Genomic DNA, 19465 nt, shown 5'->3' with positions numbered 1-19465 from the left:
TTTAAGAGATGAAGAAACAGATACACGCTCATTGACTTCTTGAAAACCTAGAGCTCCCTTTTGCCAATGGCCATATTTCTTCTTTCTTAGTCAGGGACCCTCAAGTCTGAGGCTATGTCTTACCTTGAAAGCTTGGAATAGTTCCAAGAGAGCTGAGGCTACCCCAACTTAGACTGAGGGGCCCTACCAAGACTATCACGTATGGGGCAAATAGCCACGTCTTTCTCCCTGAGACCCTGGAATGTCAGGAGGGACCAGATCGCCTTCCTGGTTCCTGGGCCTGTGGAGCCTTGTTTGAGGCCCTTCCCTGTTCCTGGGCTAGATTCTTCGGACTCCCCCCCAAGAATGAGCTCAGCTGCCTAATTGTGGTTAAAGATGGAAGATCACCCTAGCCTGGGGCTACAGCTCCAATACCACCTTTGTTTTGGAACAGAACAATGGACCACTAAGAGGTCATCCATGCTCAGGCTGGGCAGACACAGGAGGGGGCCTCAGGATACAGGGATGAATTACACAGGTCCAGCCCAAGCCTCAGGCCCGGTGGCTGGCTGTAACAGAGACAAATTACAAGGTTGGGGTTTTGGCTTGGACTTCAAGGAACAGAGGCTCAGGCTCCCTTCAGCCTGGCTATAAAGGGTAGCCCAGGGTCTCCATCTAGTCCAGACCCTGTTGCTTGACCTGAGGATAACATGGCTTCCACTACCAGCATCCGCCAGTTTTCAACTTCTGGCTCCGTTAAGGGCCTTTGTGCTCCTGGCATGGGATTCTCCCGGATGTCCTCTGTCCGTGTTGGGGGTGCCTGCCGGGCTCCCAGCCTCTTGGGAGGTGGAAGCTGTGGCAATATGTCGGTCACATCCTCCCGCTTCTCAGCAGGCTTAGGAGGCGGCTATGGTGGTGGTTACACTTGCAGCCTGGGTGGGGGCTTCGGCTCCAGTTTTGGTGTGTCGGATGCCCTCCTAGGGGGCAGCGAGAAGGAGACCATGCAGAACCTCAATGACCGGCTGGCCACCTACTTAGACAGGGTGCGTGCCCTGGAGGAGGCCAACGCTGACCTGGAAATGAAGATCCGTGAGTGGTACAAGAAGCAGGGCCCCGGACCGGCTCGTGACTACAGCCCCTACTTCAAGACCATAGAGGACCTGCGGAACAAGGTGGGAGCCTCTTACCTCCCTCCTGCTGTCTGCCCGTGGTCCATCCTCAGAGCGGAAGACCTCCCCATCATAGACTTCCACCATTTGGCCATTCACCCCTCCTTCTTTCACATCTCTGGAATAACCCTGTGTCTCTAGGGGTATCCTGGGTTGTGTGGTCTTTGGGAACTCTCCAAGAAGATTGAGGAGAATTTGTCTCTTCTCATGGAACTTATCTGGGGTGGGTGATAGAGGAAGGATGGGATAGCTTCAGGACATTGAAAGCAGTTGTGGGCATCGCAACTGTAGAGAATAGCCTGATAAAGGGACTGGGAGGTGGACAGTATCTGGCATGGATACTGCAACATTAGGCTAGGTGTGGTCATCTTCTTTTCTCTGGGGCTACTCTCCTGTAGCCTCACCCTTCTCCAGGTCAGCATCCTTGATGGATGGCACCTGTCTTTTATCCAGAATCTTGGTAATCCTTCAACACTTTAATGTTCAGTCTATGCCCTGTTTCTTGCGCTGACTTCAGAGTCTGTGTGTTCTCAGGGTGTGTTAGTTGTGGGTTTCTCTCTCTCTATGATGGCTCTTTGGGGGTCCGGTTTTCAACTCAGACTGGAAGCTAGCTTGACCGAGGTGGACCCTCTCTCTGCCCCTTACATACTTTCTTGATCTCTAAGAAAATGATTTTGGCATCTGTAAATGTGGCCACTCAGGTCTTAGCACAAACCTGCTCTGGGATGGTCTGGGCACTGAGCCCTATGGAAAGCAGAGGTTGAAGATCACTGAGAGACAGACTAGCCACAGACTGGTCCCAGGCAGCTGTGAGGCTGACCCAGGCTCTGGGGTAGAGAGCCAGCCCTACGGCGGTCTGGTGAGGGGCTTTGTCTGCTCCTGCCTGGGTCCTCCACCTGGCGTCAGGGGATTCCTGCAATCTCCTTTGGAAGCAGAGATCCTGGCTGTGCCAGATCAGATACCAGGTTTTGTTGGGGCAGCGGGGAACCCAGGGGAATCCTGGTGAGTCAGTGCTCGGCATTTTGGGGTTAGCCAACACTTTGCCATCATCCTCAGAGCCAAGTCCACCCCCTTCCCTGGATTCCCATTCCCTGACCTCAGTATTCTGGCTAGGCTTCCTGGGCACACTGCATATCAGGTACCTGGGGACACAGAAATGTCCAGGTCTCTGCAGGCTACAGATGGTGAGGCAGAAGAAGGGAAGAAACTTGACCCCTAGGTTCAGCATGCATGACCAAGTCACTGCATGGAAATTAGGGCATGGAGTAGGGTCTTGGAGAGGGCTGAGGTGGCCCTAGACATACGATGGTTCCCATGTCTATGGAACATCTTCCTCCTGGATCAGCCTGAAACCATAATAATTTCCACCCAGCTCCTGCTATGGGGTGAGCACTCCTCCCTTCCCCCAACCCCATTAACACTCTTGTTTGGGCCCAGCCTTGGGCATTTCCAACAATTATGGACTTCCTGTCTCTTCTTGGGCTCTGCCCTGGCTTTGAGAAGGGGCCTGGTCATAACCTCATCAATCAATTAATTAGTCACATAATTAGACAAATACACCCTGGGGGCTGACTGTGGGCCAGGCGCTGTGCCCAGGCCTGGGGAGTCCAAAGAGAACCAGACAGGTATGGTCTCGATCCATTTCCATGTTGTTCTGAGTCCAGTGGGGGAGCAACTAACACAAAATGTAGTGGAAACTGAGATAAGATTGTCCCAGAGATGGATATGGGCTATGAGGGAGACAGTGGGGAGATGAGGGGGGCAGGGAGACACAGTGACATGGTGGGGGGAGTTGGCAGGGCTTTCTAGAGCAGGTAGGGGTGAGCCTGGAGGTGAATTTAGTTGGGAATAAGGCCCAGGCAGCTTAGACCCCATGATGACAGATAGATGCCTGTTTCTCTATGTCACCGTGTTATGTCCCATTACTCTGTGAGTCCTTGGGGGGTCTTGGCAGTTGCTGAAACCACTGCTGGGTGTTCAGAGGATGACACCAAAGAGACATTCATCACCCCTCCTATGCAAGGCTGCATGCAATAGCAAGGTACAGCAGAGCCTTCTGGGGCTCTGTGGTGGGTACTTGCTCATGGAGTTCACCATCATCCACAGATCCTGGCAGCCACCATCGACAACGCCAGCATCGTGCTGCAGATCGACAACGCTCGCCTGGCGGCCGATGACTTCCGCACCAAGTGAGTCTGTGCCTATGGGCTGCCCCCAGGGAGCTGGTGGTGGGTTCCCACTCTGCACACAGCACAAGCACGGTGTGTGGACCATGCCCCCTACCTCCAACCCTGCAGGTATGAGACAGAGCTGAACCTGCGCATGAGCGTGGAGGCCGACATCAATGGCCTGCGCAGGGTGCTCGATGAGCTGACCCTGGCCAGAGCCGACCTGGAGATGCAGATCGAGAGCCTGAAGGAGGAGCTGGCCTATCTGAGGAAGAACCATGAGGAGGTGAGGCCAGCATAGGAGACATTTGAGAAGCCCGCTGTGGAGCTGGGTCCACAGAACTTCTGCAGGTTGAGTCTGTGTACTAGGTCCAGCCCTCATCACCAGTGCATTCCTGGCCTGGTGCTGACCCTCAGTGAACCTTGAGTGAAGTTTGGGGGGGGGGTGCAAAGGGTAGTTGGGAGGGGGCAGGGGATGTGGGGGGTGATCCTCCAGAGACTTCCTTCCGCTCATCCCTGCAGGCTTGGCTGATCGTGCAGGAACAGTTAGCTCACTAATGAGTGAATCAGGCTAACACGCAGTACTAATTATTATAATTAATTATAACAAGGCGCGTTTGCTCAACCTTACAACTGATCCACTACAGTTACTTCCACTGATACTGACAACACGGCTCTTGCCCTTCTCCTCTGGAAGCAAAGAAACAGAGGCTCAGAGAGTGTTAGAGACATACCTAGCGCTGCACAGTGACTTGACCTCGTGCCTGTCCTGTCTGACTTGTATCCATCCACACGAGGGTCTGACTCCATCTCTCCACAACTCCCCACCCCCCCTGACTCCCTTTTCTAGAGACTTCTGAATTTTATGTCCCCAGAGTGCAGTCCAAGGATGGAGGTCTAAGACCCCACTTGGGACTCAGGCACTGTGCCTTTGTGGCTTCCTTCCCAGCTCAGCACTGCCTGTCCTGGACTGGGGGAGCTTGACTCCCAGGTGCAGGACACCCAGACAGCGATTCCCTTAACTTTGCGGCTGAGTGCAGAACTGTCCCTTCCCACCAGACCAGCATTGCTTAATACAGTCTGGCTTGGACAGATGCCACCACAGGGTGTCTCACCCATGCTTACGCTCTTGGGTTGATGGCTAAGGGACAAGGCTAGGGGTCAGAAAGTAGGGTGAGGTTGCCTTTTCTTCCCTTCCCCCTCACCGGAATCTTCCTCTCATTTCACACAAATTCGAATGTAGGTGCTAGGTGTGCTTGTGTTAGAGTGTTTGTTAGGGGAAACTGATGGAATCCACAGCCGGAGGAGTACAGGGCCTGTCCTCCGTGTGGCAGCTTCACCCGGGAGTTGCTGGCCTGGCTGTCTACCTGCTTCCCTGAGATCCAGGGTCTTTTCCCAGAATGGCTTTGGGTGACCTCCTGCTGTCTGTCCTCTCTGCCCAGGAAATGAATGCCCTTCGTGGCCAGGTGGGCGGGGACGTCAGCGTGGAGATGGACGCTGCCCCCGGTGTGGACCTGAGCCGCATCCTGAACGAGATGCGGGATCAGTATGAGAAGATGGCGGAGAAGAACCGCAAGGATGCCGAGGAATGGTTCTTCACCAAGGTGGGTGGCCGTGTGCGGCAAGTGTGCTCACGTGTGGTTGTGGATGCTATCTGCCGGCATGGAAAACATTGGAAACCACTCAGAGCTGTACTCAGGCTTTAAGGTAACTGTGAGGCCTGGAGAAGCTCAGACACTCAAGGCTTTCCCTTGTGGCTATGGCTGTGGCCTGCGGAACTGATCCAGGCCACCCAACCTGGCTCAGGCTCCACCTATCACAGCTGTTCACTGCATGTGTTTGGATATGTAGCGGTGCTTTGGATAAACACCTACTGGATGAACATTGGTGGGGCCTGGGGGCAGTCACTAGCACACCAATAATCTCTGGTGCCTGCTTTGAGGTGCTGTAGTTCGGCAAGTGTCCCTTGCAGGTTCTAGATACATTGCATGTGTTCCTTGTGGGCAGAGAGGGGCTCTGGTTACAGGTGCTTATGAACTCCTCTGAGGCCAGGGAGGGGTAGTTCTGGAAGGATAGGGCTTAGGGACAGCTCTCATCCTCTGTTCCCCCTGAAAGCCTCCTTTAGTCTCTATGTTCACCCTGCCTTCCAGACGGAGGAGCTGAACCGAGAAGTGGCCACCAACACGGAGGCCCTGCAGAGCAGCCGGACAGAGATCACGGAGCTCCGCCGCTCTGTGCAGAACCTGGAGATTGAGCTGCAGTCTCAGCTCAGCATGGTGGGTCACTGTCCCTGTCCTGCCTGGTGCTTGTCACTTCTGTTGAGCCCTGCCACACAGAACCCCTACTTGGATGACCAGAAGCAACCTGTTTAGCCCACCCCATTAGTCTCTCTCTGCCCCAGTTCATTTAAGTCACACAGATGGGACCACGCTCCCTCCCAGGTGGGTGTCATCTTTGGGGAAGGGTTCCACTCTTGTCTCACGGTCAACCTGTCCCTTGGGCCACAGAAAGCATCACTGGAGAACAGCCTGGCAGAGACAGAGGCGCGCTATGGGGCCCAGCTGGCGCAGCTGCAGGGCCTCATTAGCAGTGTGGAACAGCAGCTGTGTGAGCTGCGTTGTGACATGGAAAGGCAGAATCATGAGTACCAGGTGCTGCTGGATGTGAAGACCCGACTGGAGCAGGAGATCGCCACCTACCGCCGTCTGTTGGAGGGCGAGGACGCCCAGTGAGTGGGGTCTAGGCACCTACCAGGCTGGGCTGGGTACTACCTTGTCCAAGGAATGTCACCAGTTCGATGTGAATGTGGAGGTGTGCAGGGGTGAAACGGATGGAAAAGGCGTGGGTCTGACCGTGAAGATTGTCATGGGTACCATCTGAAGCACATAGACTAGATCTTGTGGGCCGTGGGGAGCCATGGAGTGACATGAGGCAGAGAGATGGTCATCTAGATCTTTGGGGAATATTTGCTTTGGCTATGGAGGGAAACACGGGCCAGTGTGGAAGTGGGTGGGCAGAGGAGGCTGTGGAACAGGGAATCTGGCCAGCTAACAGAATCTCCAGTGCCAGGGGTGGTGTTGTGTAGACAGAAGAGAGGTCTTCCTAAAAACAGCAGGATGGGATGCCCATGTCTGTGTGTGTTCGAGTGCGTGTGTGTGTGGGCGTGCATATGAGAGAGAGAGAGAGAGAGAGAGAGAGAGAGAGAGAGAGAGCAAGAAAGCACATGGCTCACAGTTGCTATGCAATAAATGCCGAGGGACTATGCAAAGGAGTGGGTAACAATGACCCTGGGTTTCTGGTTTGGATGACTGATCTAGTGTGACCAGTGACATCATTAGCCAGGTCAAGGCAAGGTGCAGGACAAATGATACTTTGATTTGGAATTGGAAATGCTTAAAAAAGTCCATGGGGAGCCAAGAGTGTCCTGGGGTCTCCATGGGAAGCCAAGGGTGTCCTGGGGTCTCCATGCTTAGCCACAATTCTAGATTTTGCTTTCCAATAATGGTGAATTTTGTCTATAGTCAAACCAGTGTCTCTTGCTTTAAAGAAAGGAGTCTTATTGGGCCCTTCAGGATATGGAAAATCCACTTGTGCAGTGTCTCCTTGTAAATCATGCTTTAGTAGCCCACAACACAGGCACAAATGCCCTTGGCTATTTCTTTTTTTCCTTCCTGTTTCGAGGAGCCTATGGGATTTGATGCTTGGTTTGTGCTGTTCTCTGTGAACTCCTAGCTGTGATTTCACAATTTGTGGGATCTCTCTTACTCTTTTGGGGCCTCTTCAGCTGTTTATCCTTCCCAGAGGTGCTCCCAGGGTCTCCTTGCTTGTGACACCTCTGGGCTGACAGGTCCTCTTCTCCCTGCAGCCTGGCTACTCAATACTCCTCATCCCTGGCTTCGCAGCCCTCCCGAGAAGGTAAGAGTCTAATCCTGTCCTGCGTATGGGACATGGGGGGAGATTAGCAGTGCTACAGCCTAGCTGGTGGGTTGGTCTGGGGGGAGGGGCTCCTGCCTGACCCTCCCTGTGACCCCTCCTTTGTCATCTGTAGGTATGGTGACCAGCCGCCAGGTGCGCACCATTGTGGAGGAAGTCCAGGATGGTAAGGTGGTCTCCTCCAGAGAGCAGGTGCACCGCTCCACCCACTGAGGTCCCCGTCTGCATATGATAGCCCAGGCCCAGGACCTTAGGCTGCAGCTCCCTGCATCTACTGCCAAGCCTGAACTCCCATGAGCTAGCTGTTGCCTTCTGTGTTTGCTTTGTGCTGCCCCTTACAGAGAGGCCCTTTGGGTTGACCCCAGAAATTGCTAATAAAGCTTTGAAGAAGTCTGATCCTTGAATTCATCATTTGTCTGGTCATTGGCTCAGGCAGCGTGTGCTCAGCAGCTGGGGAGGGTTCACCTAAGCGTCTGGTATCGCTTGTCACCTGCCTGCTTGTTCTGCCCACTCCATGCAGGCTTGGGTTGTTTTGGAAGTTAAGATGGGAGGAGATGGAAGGATTGAGGGTGGAGGTGGGGAGCATCCTGTTTTCTAAGAATTTGCCTCTGGAGCTGGCTCCTGCTTGCTGGTCCCTGGGAGGGCCTGCAGGCTTTCTGGGTACCACACCTGTTAGAGAACACCTGTATTAAAACAAAGGGACAGGGGTCTGACTGGGAAAGGCAACTAACTTTCTTGGAGTGGTCGAGGACCTTGATGGATGAGGGGGTGGCAGCCTGGTAGTCTCAACCCAAGAAGCCAGACCGGCTCTACCTGGCACCCTGGGGGTGTGTGTGGGGTGGGGCGGCGGCGGTGTTTGTGAGTGTGGGGGGCGTCCTGTTTGCTTTGGTGGCTTGGCAGCTCCTGGGCTATTGGGGAAACCTCTCCCAGCTGCCGATGGGGGCTGTCTAGACCTGTCTGGGAGGAGGAACCCATTGGCAGTCTGAAACAAGACCTCATTCCGCCCAGCAGGCCTCCCAGGACCCTGGGACTGAGGGCTGGGCTTAGGATAGTGGGTGGGGCTAGGTGGAGCTAGGGGGTGGGGCCTGTGGCCCACCCTGGGGAATCATGCTGTGGTCTTTGTCTTGGGGAACCTGGCATGAATGGGGTGGGGTAAGAGTGTTAAGCGATATCTTTTTTTTCTTCCCTCTGGTTGGGATTTGAGCTGTTCTATCCTCTTAGGTCTATCAGGATACAGAAGAGGGTAAGGAACGTGAAAGGAAACAACTCATTCATGGTCCCTACAGACTCCCTTTCATAAGGGAGTCTCCTATACATAGCTCTGTTTCCCCCTGAACTTTAGCTGAGCTCCTATCTGCCCACCTGGTCCTGGAAGCTGTACTGTAGGAAGGAAGTAGAGAAAAATCTAGAAGGGAAGTCTGGGCTTCCTAAGGGACTCAGGGATGGGGACAGTTTCAGAAAACTGGCAAGAATGGGCCTCATCCCAGGATGTGTGCCTGGGTGTTGGGACTGCTCAGAGGGGTGATTCCTGGGTCAGGGGTGTTGCAGCTAGTGACGAGCAAAAGGATGTGCTATGCCAGCCCACGGCTTGAGTGAACTGGGCCTGTTTGGACATCGCATTCTTTGCTAAGCTCTGATTTCCTGCCCGGGTTGGCAATTGGAGGCTTGAGGTAGTTTCTGTGTTGTGTGGTGGGCCTGGCGGGTATAGACCTAGTTCTCAAGTCAGGATGTGTACTTGGTCTTTCTGATTTCCCCAATCCCCAGATCCAGGCTTTTCACACGCGGGGAGTGGCACGATGGGAAGGAAAGACACCTCAGGTGTGTGGGGTGCCTAACTCCCTACCTCATTTCCCATCAAACTGGGGTGGCAGCTGCCTGGGAGGGCTGGGTAGAGGTGACGTCGCCAGCTCTTCTTGTCCGTATTAGGTCATGGGAAAGCGTAGCTGGAGGGCCTGCCTGAATCACAGGTGACAGGCTTGAGACCAGAGACAGACAGACTGACACACGCACATGCACACACACACACACACACACACACACACACACACACACACACACACACGATCATGATACCCAGGACAGGGTTTGGTGAAATGAAGCAGAGCCCAGAGGTGGGAGGGGAGGGGGCCCATAGCCACCTGGGAGCTGGCGGGTGTCCAGGGGTGATGAAAGCCCAGGGGAATGGAAACAGCGGAGAGCCTGTTGTAATCGCTACGCCCACTGGCTGCCCTATAAAGGAAGCGGGCGAGCCCCAGCGCAGCACGCATCTTGGTGCCTCTCTTCCTCCCAAGCCCTCCAGCTCCACATCCGTTGCCCGCTGCCACCATGACCACCACCATCCGCCAGTTCACCTCCTCCAGCTCTATCAAGGGCTCCTCTGGCCTGGGTGGAGGTTCATCTCGGACCTCCTGCCGACTGTCTGGCAGCCTGGGTGCAGGCTCCTGCAGGCTGGGGTCAGCTAGTGGCCTGGGCAGTGCTCTTGGGAGCAACAGTTACTCCAGCTGCTACAGCTTTGGCACTGGCAGTGGTTATGGAGGCAACTTTGGGGGTGTCGATGGGCTGCTGGCTGGAGGGGAGAAAGCCACCATGCAGAACCTCAACGACCGCCTGGCCTCCTACCTGGACAAGGTGCGCGCCCTGGAAGAGGCCAACACTGAGCTGGAGGTGAAGATCCGAGATTGGTACCAGAAGCAGGCCCCGGGGCCAGCCAGAGACTACAGCGCTTATTACCATACCATTGAGGATCTGAAGAACAAGGTAGGATTGCTGGCGGGAGGGGCATCAACCACCCACTTCCTGCCCTCCAAGGCCTGGAGTCAACTGGGGCTGCCATAGGGTCTCTAGGCTCTAGTTTGACCCATCTCCCTTTGAAGGGGCAACTGGCTGGGCCAGGAACAAGCTGGCATTGTGAGGCTCCTTTGAGTGTCTGTTTCCTCCTGGAGCAGTCTTCGTGTCATTGATGCCTACCTAGACTGTGAGACATCATGGTCTAGGTGGAGGTGGAATCATGATCTAGGTGGAAAGCTGGTTTCATAGAGTGGAGCTAGATTTGTGAGTGTCCCAGGAAGAAGGGGTTTGGGTGATGGGTTCAGAGTGTGCCCCACAGCAATGCTAAGAGAGGAAGCAGGAGAGGGGTAGGGTAGTGGACTCCTGTGGGAAGGTTCTGGGGACTTTCTTTTCTGGTTTCCTTGGCATTTCCTTTTGTCTCTAAGGATATTCTAACATTATCTAACTCCTTCCACCTTCCAGCTTGAGGCCTCTTTAGCCCTCAGGCTGAGACTGGCACCAGGAGGGTCTGCATGAGCAGACAGCGCTAAGTTTCATCTCATTGAACTCCCTCCCATCAGCCCATCTCTGCCAACAAGGGCAACACTGCGTAGGGAGTGGCTGGCAGGAAAAGGGGTTTTCTCTGAAAGCAGTGACTCCCAGCCTCCAGCCAGGAAGCCTGGCTCAGAACGTGGACCTGGGTTGACCCATGGTAAACTCAATGACCTATTGCTTTGTCATTTCTCCAGATCCTTGTGGCCACCGTGGACAATGCCAGCATCCTGCTCCAGATTGACAATGCTCGTCTGGCAGCCGATGACTTCCGTACCAAGTGAGTCCCAGAGGGTTACAAGCTGAGGGGAATTCTGGGGCAACTTTCCTCACCCTATGACTTCTCAGAGGACAGGGGAGAGGGCCTTGGAGTTATGAGCTGAGCCCTTAGTTGGATGAGCAAAGACAGGCTCTTCTGAAGGTAGCTGGGGGAGGAGGAAGCAGAGGAGGAGTCAGGAAGCCAATGGGCATGGGGTCTTGTCTTGTTGTCACTGGGGTTAGGGTTGCAACTTGCTTCCATCCCACCCTCTGATCCTCTCTCAGTTGTTCTGGCTTTGGCAAAGGGAAGGCAGAGATGATACCAGGACAGAGACCTATGTGTTAGAGCATCCTGGCCTGAGGTCTCTGGTTTTTCATTGCAGGTTTGAGACAGAGCAGGCCCTGCGCATGAGCGTGGAGGCCGACATCAATGGCCTACGCCGGGTGCTGGATGAGCTGACCCTGGCCAGAGCCGACCTGGAGATGCAGATTGAGAATCTCAAGGAGGAGCTGGCCTACCTGAAGAAGAACCACGAGGAGGTGAGGAGGCAGGGTCAGCAGGTCAAAGAAGATGAGGAGTGGGTGGCAGAGCCCTGGGGTTACCTGCAGTGGAGGGCGTGGGCGAGAGGGCTTGTTGAGTTTAGTCATCCCATAGGGCTGCCCTTTTTCTTTAGAGTCTTCATTTCTGTGGTCCAGAGCTTCCACACATCCCTGCATCTTAGGGACCTGCTGGGCCTCAGAGAGGCCTTCCCTCCTCTCCCTGCCTCACTCACAGTGACAGAGGAAGAGGGAGATGCCCAAACCCTTGTTTTAGTTTCACCTCTTAAACTTGGACTGCACAAAGGCATTTGGAGATTGGAAGGGAAGGTTTTTTTGGGCAAAGGCCTAGAATCAGATGTCACTGGAGAACCCTCTGTGTAATGAGGGAGGCACAGTGTGAAGGTGGGCATCGAGTCCACACAGAGCAAACAAACAAACAAACAAACAAACAAACTATAGGAGGGTCAGAGGGAAGAGGCTGGGCAGATCTAAAGGTTTTTAGGAAGGGGCTTAGATCTGAATGTGGGCTAGGGAAGGCTTAGGTCTGTAGGGTCAACACTGGCCCCGAGGACCACATCTTCATCCCCTCTTCTCACAGGAGATGAATGCTCTGAGAGGCCAGGTGGGCGGCGAAATCAATGTGGAGATGGATGCCGCTCCCGGTGTGGACCTGAGCCGCATCCTGTCAGAGATGCGTGATCAGTACGAGAAGATGGCGGAGAAGAACCGCAAGGATGCCGAAGACTGGTTCTTCAGCAAGGTGAGAGCAGCTGCAATCCAGACAGGCCTCAGGGTCCTGAGCCCTGACAATAACCTGTCATCTTAGGGGTGCTCTACCTGGTCAAACTATGTGGACTCTATAGAGTCAGGATTGCCCATGGCATCAACAGAGCTGGTGTTAGCTAGGCAGTCATCTGGGGGATGAGTGGGAGGTGTCTTGTGGAATCAACACTGTGGGTAAAGACCCTGGGGATTTCCACCTTTCTTTAAGAAGCCAGGAATCAGCATCAGAGGCTGGGCTACATGTCCTGGCTGATTCTTAAAGTTTCTGTTCTATTGCCTGCTACTTGTAGAGATTAGCCATAACATTTCAATGAGTATGTTTCAAGCCTTGGGGAAGTAGGGAGCTTGGGGACAAGGCTGATCAAGGCTCAGGGGAGCTCAGGAAGGTGATTACAGCTAAGGGATAGAGTATGAATAGATCCAAGGTACCTGTCTGAGCTCTGGGTCATGGGAGCCATGGAGCGCCTGACTTCAGGAAGGGTCCAGGCTCATGCTTCCTGTCCTGTGTCCTGTTTGTAGACCGAGGAACTGAACCGCGAGGTGGCCACCAACAGCGAGCTGGTGCAGAGCAGCAAGAGCGAGATCTCCGAGCTTCGGCGCACCATGCAGGCCCTGGAGATCGAGCTGCAGTCCCAGCTCAGCATGGTAAGGATGCTGTTATGCACCCAGGGATGGATCCAGCACCTGGGAGGCAGCTTTGCCACTCTCACTGACTACCACCTGTCCTCCTGCAGAAAGCATCCCTGGAGGGCAGCCTGGCAGAGACAGAGAACCGCTACTGCGTGCAGCTGTCTCAGATCCAGGGGCTGATCGGCAGTGTGGAGGAGCAGCTGGCTCAGCTGCGCTGCGAGATGGAGCAGCAGAACCAGGAGTACAAGATCCTGCTGGATGTGAAGACAAGGCTGGAGCAGGAGATCGCTACCTACCGCCGTCTGCTGGAGGGAGAGGATGCCCAGTGAGTAGAGGCCTACAGGACTAGGGCGTTAGGGGCGAGGAAGGTACTCTCGGATTTCATCTAATCTCTCCAATTTTTATTTTTTTTTTCAGCCTGACTCAGTACAAGCCAAAAGAACGTAAGGATATTGGTAACTGAGGACTGGGGTAGAAGGATGCATGTGGCAGGAATTGCCTAGCAGATTGCTGGGCCAGGGTCCCTAAGGAGATTCAGGGTATGATGGCTAATCTTCAGTAAGCATAGGAGGAATGGACCTGTTAGGGCTTAGAATTGATGCTCAGAGGAAAGATCAAAGGAGAAAGATTGGTCTGATGAGGGCATGGAGAGAGGGCTGGTTACCATGGAGATGATGGTGTAAGGAGTAGACCTCATCTGAACTGGAGAGCCTCTTTGCTCACACTTCCCTATAGATGGGTCAGAGCAGTTTTGTCTCTGGGGATTTGAGCCTAGTGGGAGATAGGGTCATGGTCCCTGGCCTCCAGATCTCAGTCTTTATGGGGCTGGGTGAGACATGGTCCTAATTCTGGGGCTTCTAGTCAAATAGAGATGATGAGGAACTGGGCTTTTGTCTTGGGTATCTCTATGTGGTGGAGGAGATGGGAACATAGTCCAAGCACTGCAGACTGCAAAGGAGTGGCTATAGGACTTATTTCATTCAGCACTTGGTCTTCACTGAAGGACAAGGTGGGTTAGAACCAAATAGCCTGTTTAGGGGACCACAGCTCACACAGGGGTCGCAGCAGAATGCAGGGTTGGAAAGAAGGCAGGTGAGGGCAGGAGGGATATACATGAAGTGTGGTGTTGAGAGGTGAGCGAATACTTTGTAACATCCATCAGTAGAGGACCAGGGTGGGGGTGGGCCGGCTTCCATGCAGGGGACTGAGGGCGGAGAGTAGTTTTCTTCACCTGCTCACAGCCCGAGTGTCTGCTTCTCTTGCAGCTGTGACCACCCGCCAGGTGCGCACCATTGTGGAAGAAGTTCAGGATGGCAAGGTCATCTCATCCCGGGAACAGGTGCACCAGACCACCCGTTAAGGACTCAGCTCCTTCTGCCCAGTTCCCCGAGGCTGCAGAGAGGCAACTTCCCTCTCCGCTCCGGCATCAGTCTCCTGCTTCAGCCTCTTCCCAGCACTCCTATGCTTGATACCATTAAAGCTTGCTGACCTGAAGTGAACGGTGGCCTTTGTTCTGAATGCTGAAATAAATGACCATGGCGACAATAGGTGGACTGGTGTGTGTGTGTGTGTGTGTGTAGGGTACAGGGGAAGCATTCTGTGGATACCCATCATTACTCTTATAGATGAAGGTAATGGGTTAGCTTGTGTAAAGAGAGCTTAGCCTGTTTTGTATCCCCTGAAGACATCTCCCCCCTGATGGGGATGGGTGGTTCAGGCTAAACCAGTCTTGGATAAGAGTCAGCGCATCAGGGGTGGCCCTAGGTAGCCTTCTCTTGTCTTGTATGCAGTCCCATGACCTCAGGCAGTCACGAGGCTCTTCCTTCCGAGCAATCTCATTTCTCACCCATAAATGGATGGGAAGATCTCAAGTGCAGGAGCCTGATTCCCCAGGGGTGACTCATCCAGTCTCTGAGTCCTCCCTGAGAGAGGAGGTGGACCAGGTTGGGGAGAGGCCCGCAGGTAGAGCGGGTGGGTTGAGGTTCCCATGGGAGTCTCGTGAACCCACAAGAACGGCTTTCATGGTCCTAGTTTGGCGATGAGTGGGAGGCCCGTGCTTCTTGGAAAGGGCAGGTTCCTACTGGGGATGGGAGGGAGGAAGAATGGAATCTTTCTTTCAGTGTCTCCTCATGTGATCAGTCAGCTAACGATAGGGGTGATTTGGGGCCCTGTGTAGGGCCAGGACAGGGAGCAGTGGCCCTCTCCCTGATGGTTGGTACTCTTGATTCCTCTCTGGCGGGAAAGGTGAGGGAGGGAAACTGAGTCCTGAGGAAATAGAGGAGGGACAGTTCGTGCTCCAGCTGTGCCTAGGGATTTCTGGATGCCATGTGAGACTCATTCTGATAGCAGCTGTGAAGAACAGAGTCAGGGGCACCTACTTTTGAGTAAAATCTGGAAGTCACTGGGAAAGGCAGCTGCCTTCCTGGTTTTATCCAAGGACTGGAGGAGAGGGAGGTTGGGTAGAAGTATAAAGGGGGTCCTCTGTCTAAATTCACTACAGGGATTTGGGAATGGGGGGCACTTTTGAACCAGCACCTAGAGATACCTTCTCTCTCTCCCAGTGCCCAAGAGTGAGAGTGGAATCTAAGTGCAAAGGCACTGGAGGCGTCAGAACCCCAGAGGCCTGATGTGGTGGGAGCTTGAGGTCAGGGGAGGCCGCCAGGGGAGAGGGATGAGCCCCAGCCACTGGAGGGTGAGGACTGTGGGTGGGTCACAGGTTCTTCCTAGACCTTGGAGGACAGAGTTTACCATGAGAGGTGAGAGAGCAGTGGTGATGCTGATGTGGGGGTGTGAGTTCTTCCTTGGGCTGCAGCAGCATCAGTGGTGATGCTGATGTGGGGGTGTGAGTTCTTCCTTGGGCTGCAGCAGCATCAGCAGTGATGCTGATGTGGGGGTGTGAGTTCTTCCTTGGGTTGTAGCAGCATCCGAGGGACTCAAAGCTGTACCAGCTCTGCGTCATCAAGCTGGCGCCTCTCAGCTCCCTGCCAGCAGGTACACCTTGGATGGGGGCAAGAGAGAAGCTTGCTCCCCTAGCCCCTGATGTGCATCAAGTCATAACCGGAAGAACCAGCCTGGGCCAGGATGGCTCACTCTGGGGGAGGTGGGGGGAGGGCATGAGCTCATTTATCTGAACCACAGACTTAGGAAGCAGGGAGAATCTGGGGAGAGGTGCCGCATTGAGTGGATTGGGACACCAAGGCTCTGACAAACTGTGACTCAGCTATTCTCCCAAAGTGTGACATTATCAAGTTGGAGGTGGAGCAGGGGAAGGTGAGAGTGAAGCCCTACTCTGTTCTGGGAAGAGGCCATAGCTCCACCTCCTACCTCTCCTCAGCTGTTAGGCAGGGAAGGGCTTCCTCCATTCTGGAGACTGGGGATTTACTCTTACTGCCATTGGGAGGAGTCAGTGTTGGGAGGTGGTGGTGCGGGAGATACTCCTGGATTGTGGACCTCTCCTGAGTGAGTAGGTGATATGGGTTTGGTGTGTTCTGTGGGGGACCCCCCCTGGAAGGGCCCATGGCATGAGGTCAGACTGCCACACTGAGTCCTAGGGGACTGTGTAGAGAACCTTGGTGGCTTTGTCCCAGGACATCTTAGATACTGGGGATAAGCCTGGCTTGGGACTGAGTGTTGAGACTGTGGAGGGGTCACTGTTCATCTCTATGCAGTCTGCCCACACCACCAACTCCCCTTTCCTGTGACAGACACAGCCCCATGCCACCAGTAGTTGAGCCTGAGACTCTTCTTCCGTCACACCAGCTCCTGGTAAGATGGATGTGGTGAATAGCACTGTCTGCGGTACAGCATGTGCCCAGCACAGCACTGAATCTAGGGGAAGAAGGGACAGTGGCCTGCGAGGACTTGATGGACTTCAAACAAACGGTGGGCCTGACAATACAACCCTCATGCAGTGTGTGTCTCTTGGAGAGTTGAAGGGAACAGAGATACCAGAACTAGTGTGGTTCTGCCTCTAGGGACAGGGCAAGGCCATATCCCAGCTAGAGAAAGAGCCTTAGGCCTCCTCAAGGGCTCCTTGTTTGTGACTGGTGTGAGGGCCTGTGACAGCCTTGCTCTCAGTGGGGGACATCAGGCATGCAGGAGGGAGAGGACCGTGCATATACATAGGAAGGGCTTGACCTATGTGGATTCTTACTGATCCAGGACTAGTCACAGAACTGGGTCTGGAATGGATTATTTGTTCATTCCTGAGGATCTTGCTCTGTCTCCTTACATGGTGGTCTTCTACCAAGACCCAGACACACAGCACTGGAATTGTCCCTAACGAATTCTCTCACTAGCCTGGACATTTTGGAGGACCTCTCTGTCTTGTTCTTTGAGTCAGGGTCTGGCACATAGTGGGTGCTTTCTAGACCCCATTGAATAACTGCAGCGATGCTTAGTGGTCTAGCAGGCACTTGCTTTATTTTGTCTTTCCCCTCATGTGCCTGTGAGACAGCAGTATGATTTCCACAACCCAGAGAAGAAAACAGGTCCCCAGATACTGAGCAGCTCACCCCTGCCTGACTCCAGGTTGCTCTGTCATGGTGAACCACATATCCACCAGGGACCTCCCTGGACACCCCACCTCCCCCCATCTCATAGCTCTCAGAGCTGCCTCCTGCATCTCCAGCCTGGGAATCCCCTGGGGAGCTTGTAAAAGAGCCCCAAGACCAGGCTTGTCCTGGATAATGCTGAAGCAGGGGCTGGGGCAGGCAAGGAGTCTGTGTGGAGATTCTGATGATCCCATTGGATTTAAGAACCGCTGTGAGTTGAGGTGTGGCATTGGCCAAAGATATTTCCTGGCCAATTCAAACGTGACAGAGACATGACTTCATACCTGAGAAGGGGTGGGGCGAAGGGCAGAGATGGGGGAGGAGTTTATTGCCTGGAGATATGCCAGCTTGACTGGATCAGCGCCTGTTCCCTGTAGCTTAATGGTTCTGGTTCTGACAACTTTGGGACAAATATGCATCGCTAGCACACAGGAAGTATCCTCCACTTCTCTACTTTATTGCACTACCTGAAGCCCGGACACAACCTTGCTCTGCCAAGATCCTTCAGAGGGTCAGACTTCTCCTTTATAGTTAGGTCCCAGATGAGGTCACACTTCTTTAGTTGTTTCCTGTGGTGGATTTGGTCGGGGAGTCAAACACCACAGGACTTCATACCACCAGAATGCCTGTGATCCTGACTGTGGGTTTCTCTCCAGGGTCAAAAGACAGGTTGTCTCCTATCCCCTAACCTCTGAGAGTAGAGAGCAGTGTGTGTGTGTGTGTGTGTGTGTGTGTGTGTGTGTGTGTATGTGTGTATGTGTGTGTGCTATCTGTGGTGTTCGCTGAGCACTGCACTGTTCAGTCAGTCCAGGAAGACGACTCTAAGATCTTCTGGGCTAGGCCTTGGTATGGTCTTTAGATTCCTCCAGAATGGACACATTTGGTGTGTGTGTATATGTGTGTGTGTTGATATGAACCCTAGCTTCCCAATTGGAGCTGGGTTTGAGGCTCTGCCTCCTTTCATGCTGTTAAATCTTGGGCAGACATTTCACTTCCTGTAGTTGGGGTTTGGTAGCCTATGGTGAGCAAGATGACCATTTCCAATCCTAGGGAAGATGGATTTGGGTTTGGGCATGAATTCCTGGCCCATCCATCCATCAACAGACCGGTTCCATGTAGCACAATTAATTACTCAAATCGATCCTGGCAGCAGCAGCAGTGGCTCCATACCTTTCCCAATATTCTGGGTTCCTGAATGAAACACACCCACAGCCTTTTATATTTTGATAAGCCTTAAACAACTCAATGGCTGGACCACTTCCTAGCCTCCACATGGCTCATCCACCTCCCTCTGATATTCCCAAGTCTGTGCTTACTAAAATCTATATTCCATCTTTGCAGCCCAGGACCCAGTCAGGCAGCCCTCTTGGGCCACTCTCCCCTGGCTTCTACATGGTGGCTATGCTCTCTCTCCCATACCTTCTCAGCCATGCTGTCTTTCCTGGCCTAGTAGTAGTTCTTCTTTCTTCCTTCTTCTGTCCATTGCCCAGGAATCCTAAAAGCTGTCTGTCTGCCAGCCCAGCCATTGTCTGCTGGCAACTTTATTTACCAATCAAAACCAACTGGGGTTCAGCGTCGCTCAGTGTCTTGTATGCAGATGTGCAAATTCTTGTGCAATTTTGGGTATCCAAATTAACATAATATAAGCAACATTAGACCAAACCCGTTTCCCCTTTTTGTCCAGTTAAAAAGACTCTCAGATATAAATTGAACACAATGAAAACTATTATGCAAATTGTAAAGTATGATATACACTTATAATGTCTAGTCTATCATATTTGGCAATTTAGATGAATTACTCTATCATCTATCCTAACTTAAAGATAACACAGAAGGAACATATGTGGGCCAGCTCAAGGCCCTGAAAGAGGACATAAAGATATTGGTGATGGTTGACTGCAGATGGGCTAGCTCAGGGCCTCCAAAACAGATATGAGACAGTGGGTGATTGTGGGCCCTGCTGTTTAGATTATATTAAAGAATTTTAAAGATAGTTTTCAGGATGGTGGTAGTGGTGCATGATTTTAATTCCAGCGCTTAGGAGGCAGAGGCAGAGGCAGAGGCAGAGGCAGAGGCAGAGGCAGAGGCAGAGGCAGAGGCAGAGGCAGAGGCAGAGGCAGAGGCAGAGGCAGAG

The 19465-nt window shown here is 53.4% G+C and overlaps 2 protein-coding genes across 3 annotated transcripts; both read left to right on the top strand.

Moving 5' to 3' along the window:
- Window positions 1-689: 689 nt before the first annotated feature.
- LOC110304137 (keratin, type I cytoskeletal 42) lies at window positions 690-7650 on the top strand. Its single transcript, XM_021175374.1, has 8 exons — window positions 690-1151; window positions 3255-3337; window positions 3446-3602; window positions 4759-4920; window positions 5467-5592; window positions 5824-6044; window positions 7182-7231; window positions 7365-7650. Exons 1-8 carry the CDS (start codon window positions 690-692, stop codon window positions 7460-7462), a joined length of 1359 nt encoding a protein of 452 aa, XP_021031033.1. The 3' UTR covers window positions 7463-7650.
- Window positions 7651-9516: 1866 nt separating this feature from the next.
- Window positions 9517-14325, top strand: Krt17 (keratin 17). Of its 2 annotated transcripts, XM_021175375.2 has the most exons (8): window positions 9517-10006; window positions 10765-10847; window positions 11209-11365; window positions 11964-12125; window positions 12668-12793; window positions 12883-13103; window positions 13196-13221; window positions 14044-14325. In XM_021175375.2, the coding sequence occupies exons 1-8, from the start codon at window positions 9575-9577 to the stop codon at window positions 14136-14138; spliced, it is 1302 nt and encodes a 433-aa protein (XP_021031034.1). In that variant the 5' UTR covers window positions 9517-9574; the 3' UTR covers window positions 14139-14325. The 2 variants fall into 2 exon arrangements, with proteins under 2 accessions (XP_021031034.1, XP_029339578.1); XM_029483718.1 differs by lacking the exon at window positions 13196-13221 and having other exon boundaries at window positions 14000-14191.
- Window positions 14326-19465: the final 5140 nt, after the last annotated feature.

Source organism: Mus caroli, chromosome 11, assembly GCF_900094665.2.
Source record: "Mus caroli chromosome 11, CAROLI_EIJ_v1.1, whole genome shotgun sequence".
NCBI classification, from domain to species: Eukaryota; Metazoa; Chordata; class Mammalia; order Rodentia; family Muridae; genus Mus; species Mus caroli.
This window is presented reverse-complemented; position numbering and strand designations above follow the sequence as displayed.

Coding starts and splice junctions, on each gene's coding strand:
- Krt17 (XM_029483718.1), top strand. CDS start 9,575: ATGACCACCACCATCCGCCAGTTCACCTCCTCCAGCTCTATCAAGGGC. Junction 10,007..10,764: donor TTGAGGATCTGAAGAACAAG/GTAGGATTGCTG, acceptor TCATTTCTCCAG/ATCCTTGTGGCCACCGTGGA. Junction 10,848..11,208: donor GCCGATGACTTCCGTACCAA/GTGAGTCCCAGA, acceptor TTTTCATTGCAG/GTTTGAGACAGAGCAGGCCC.
- LOC110304137 (XM_021175374.1), top strand. CDS start 690: ATGGCTTCCACTACCAGCATCCGCCAGTTTTCAACTTCTGGCTCCGTT. Junction 5,593..5,823: donor TGCAGTCTCAGCTCAGCATG/GTGGGTCACTGT, acceptor CTTGGGCCACAG/AAAGCATCACTGGAGAACAG. Junction 6,045..7,181: donor TTGGAGGGCGAGGACGCCCA/GTGAGTGGGGTC, acceptor TTCTCCCTGCAG/CCTGGCTACTCAATACTCCT.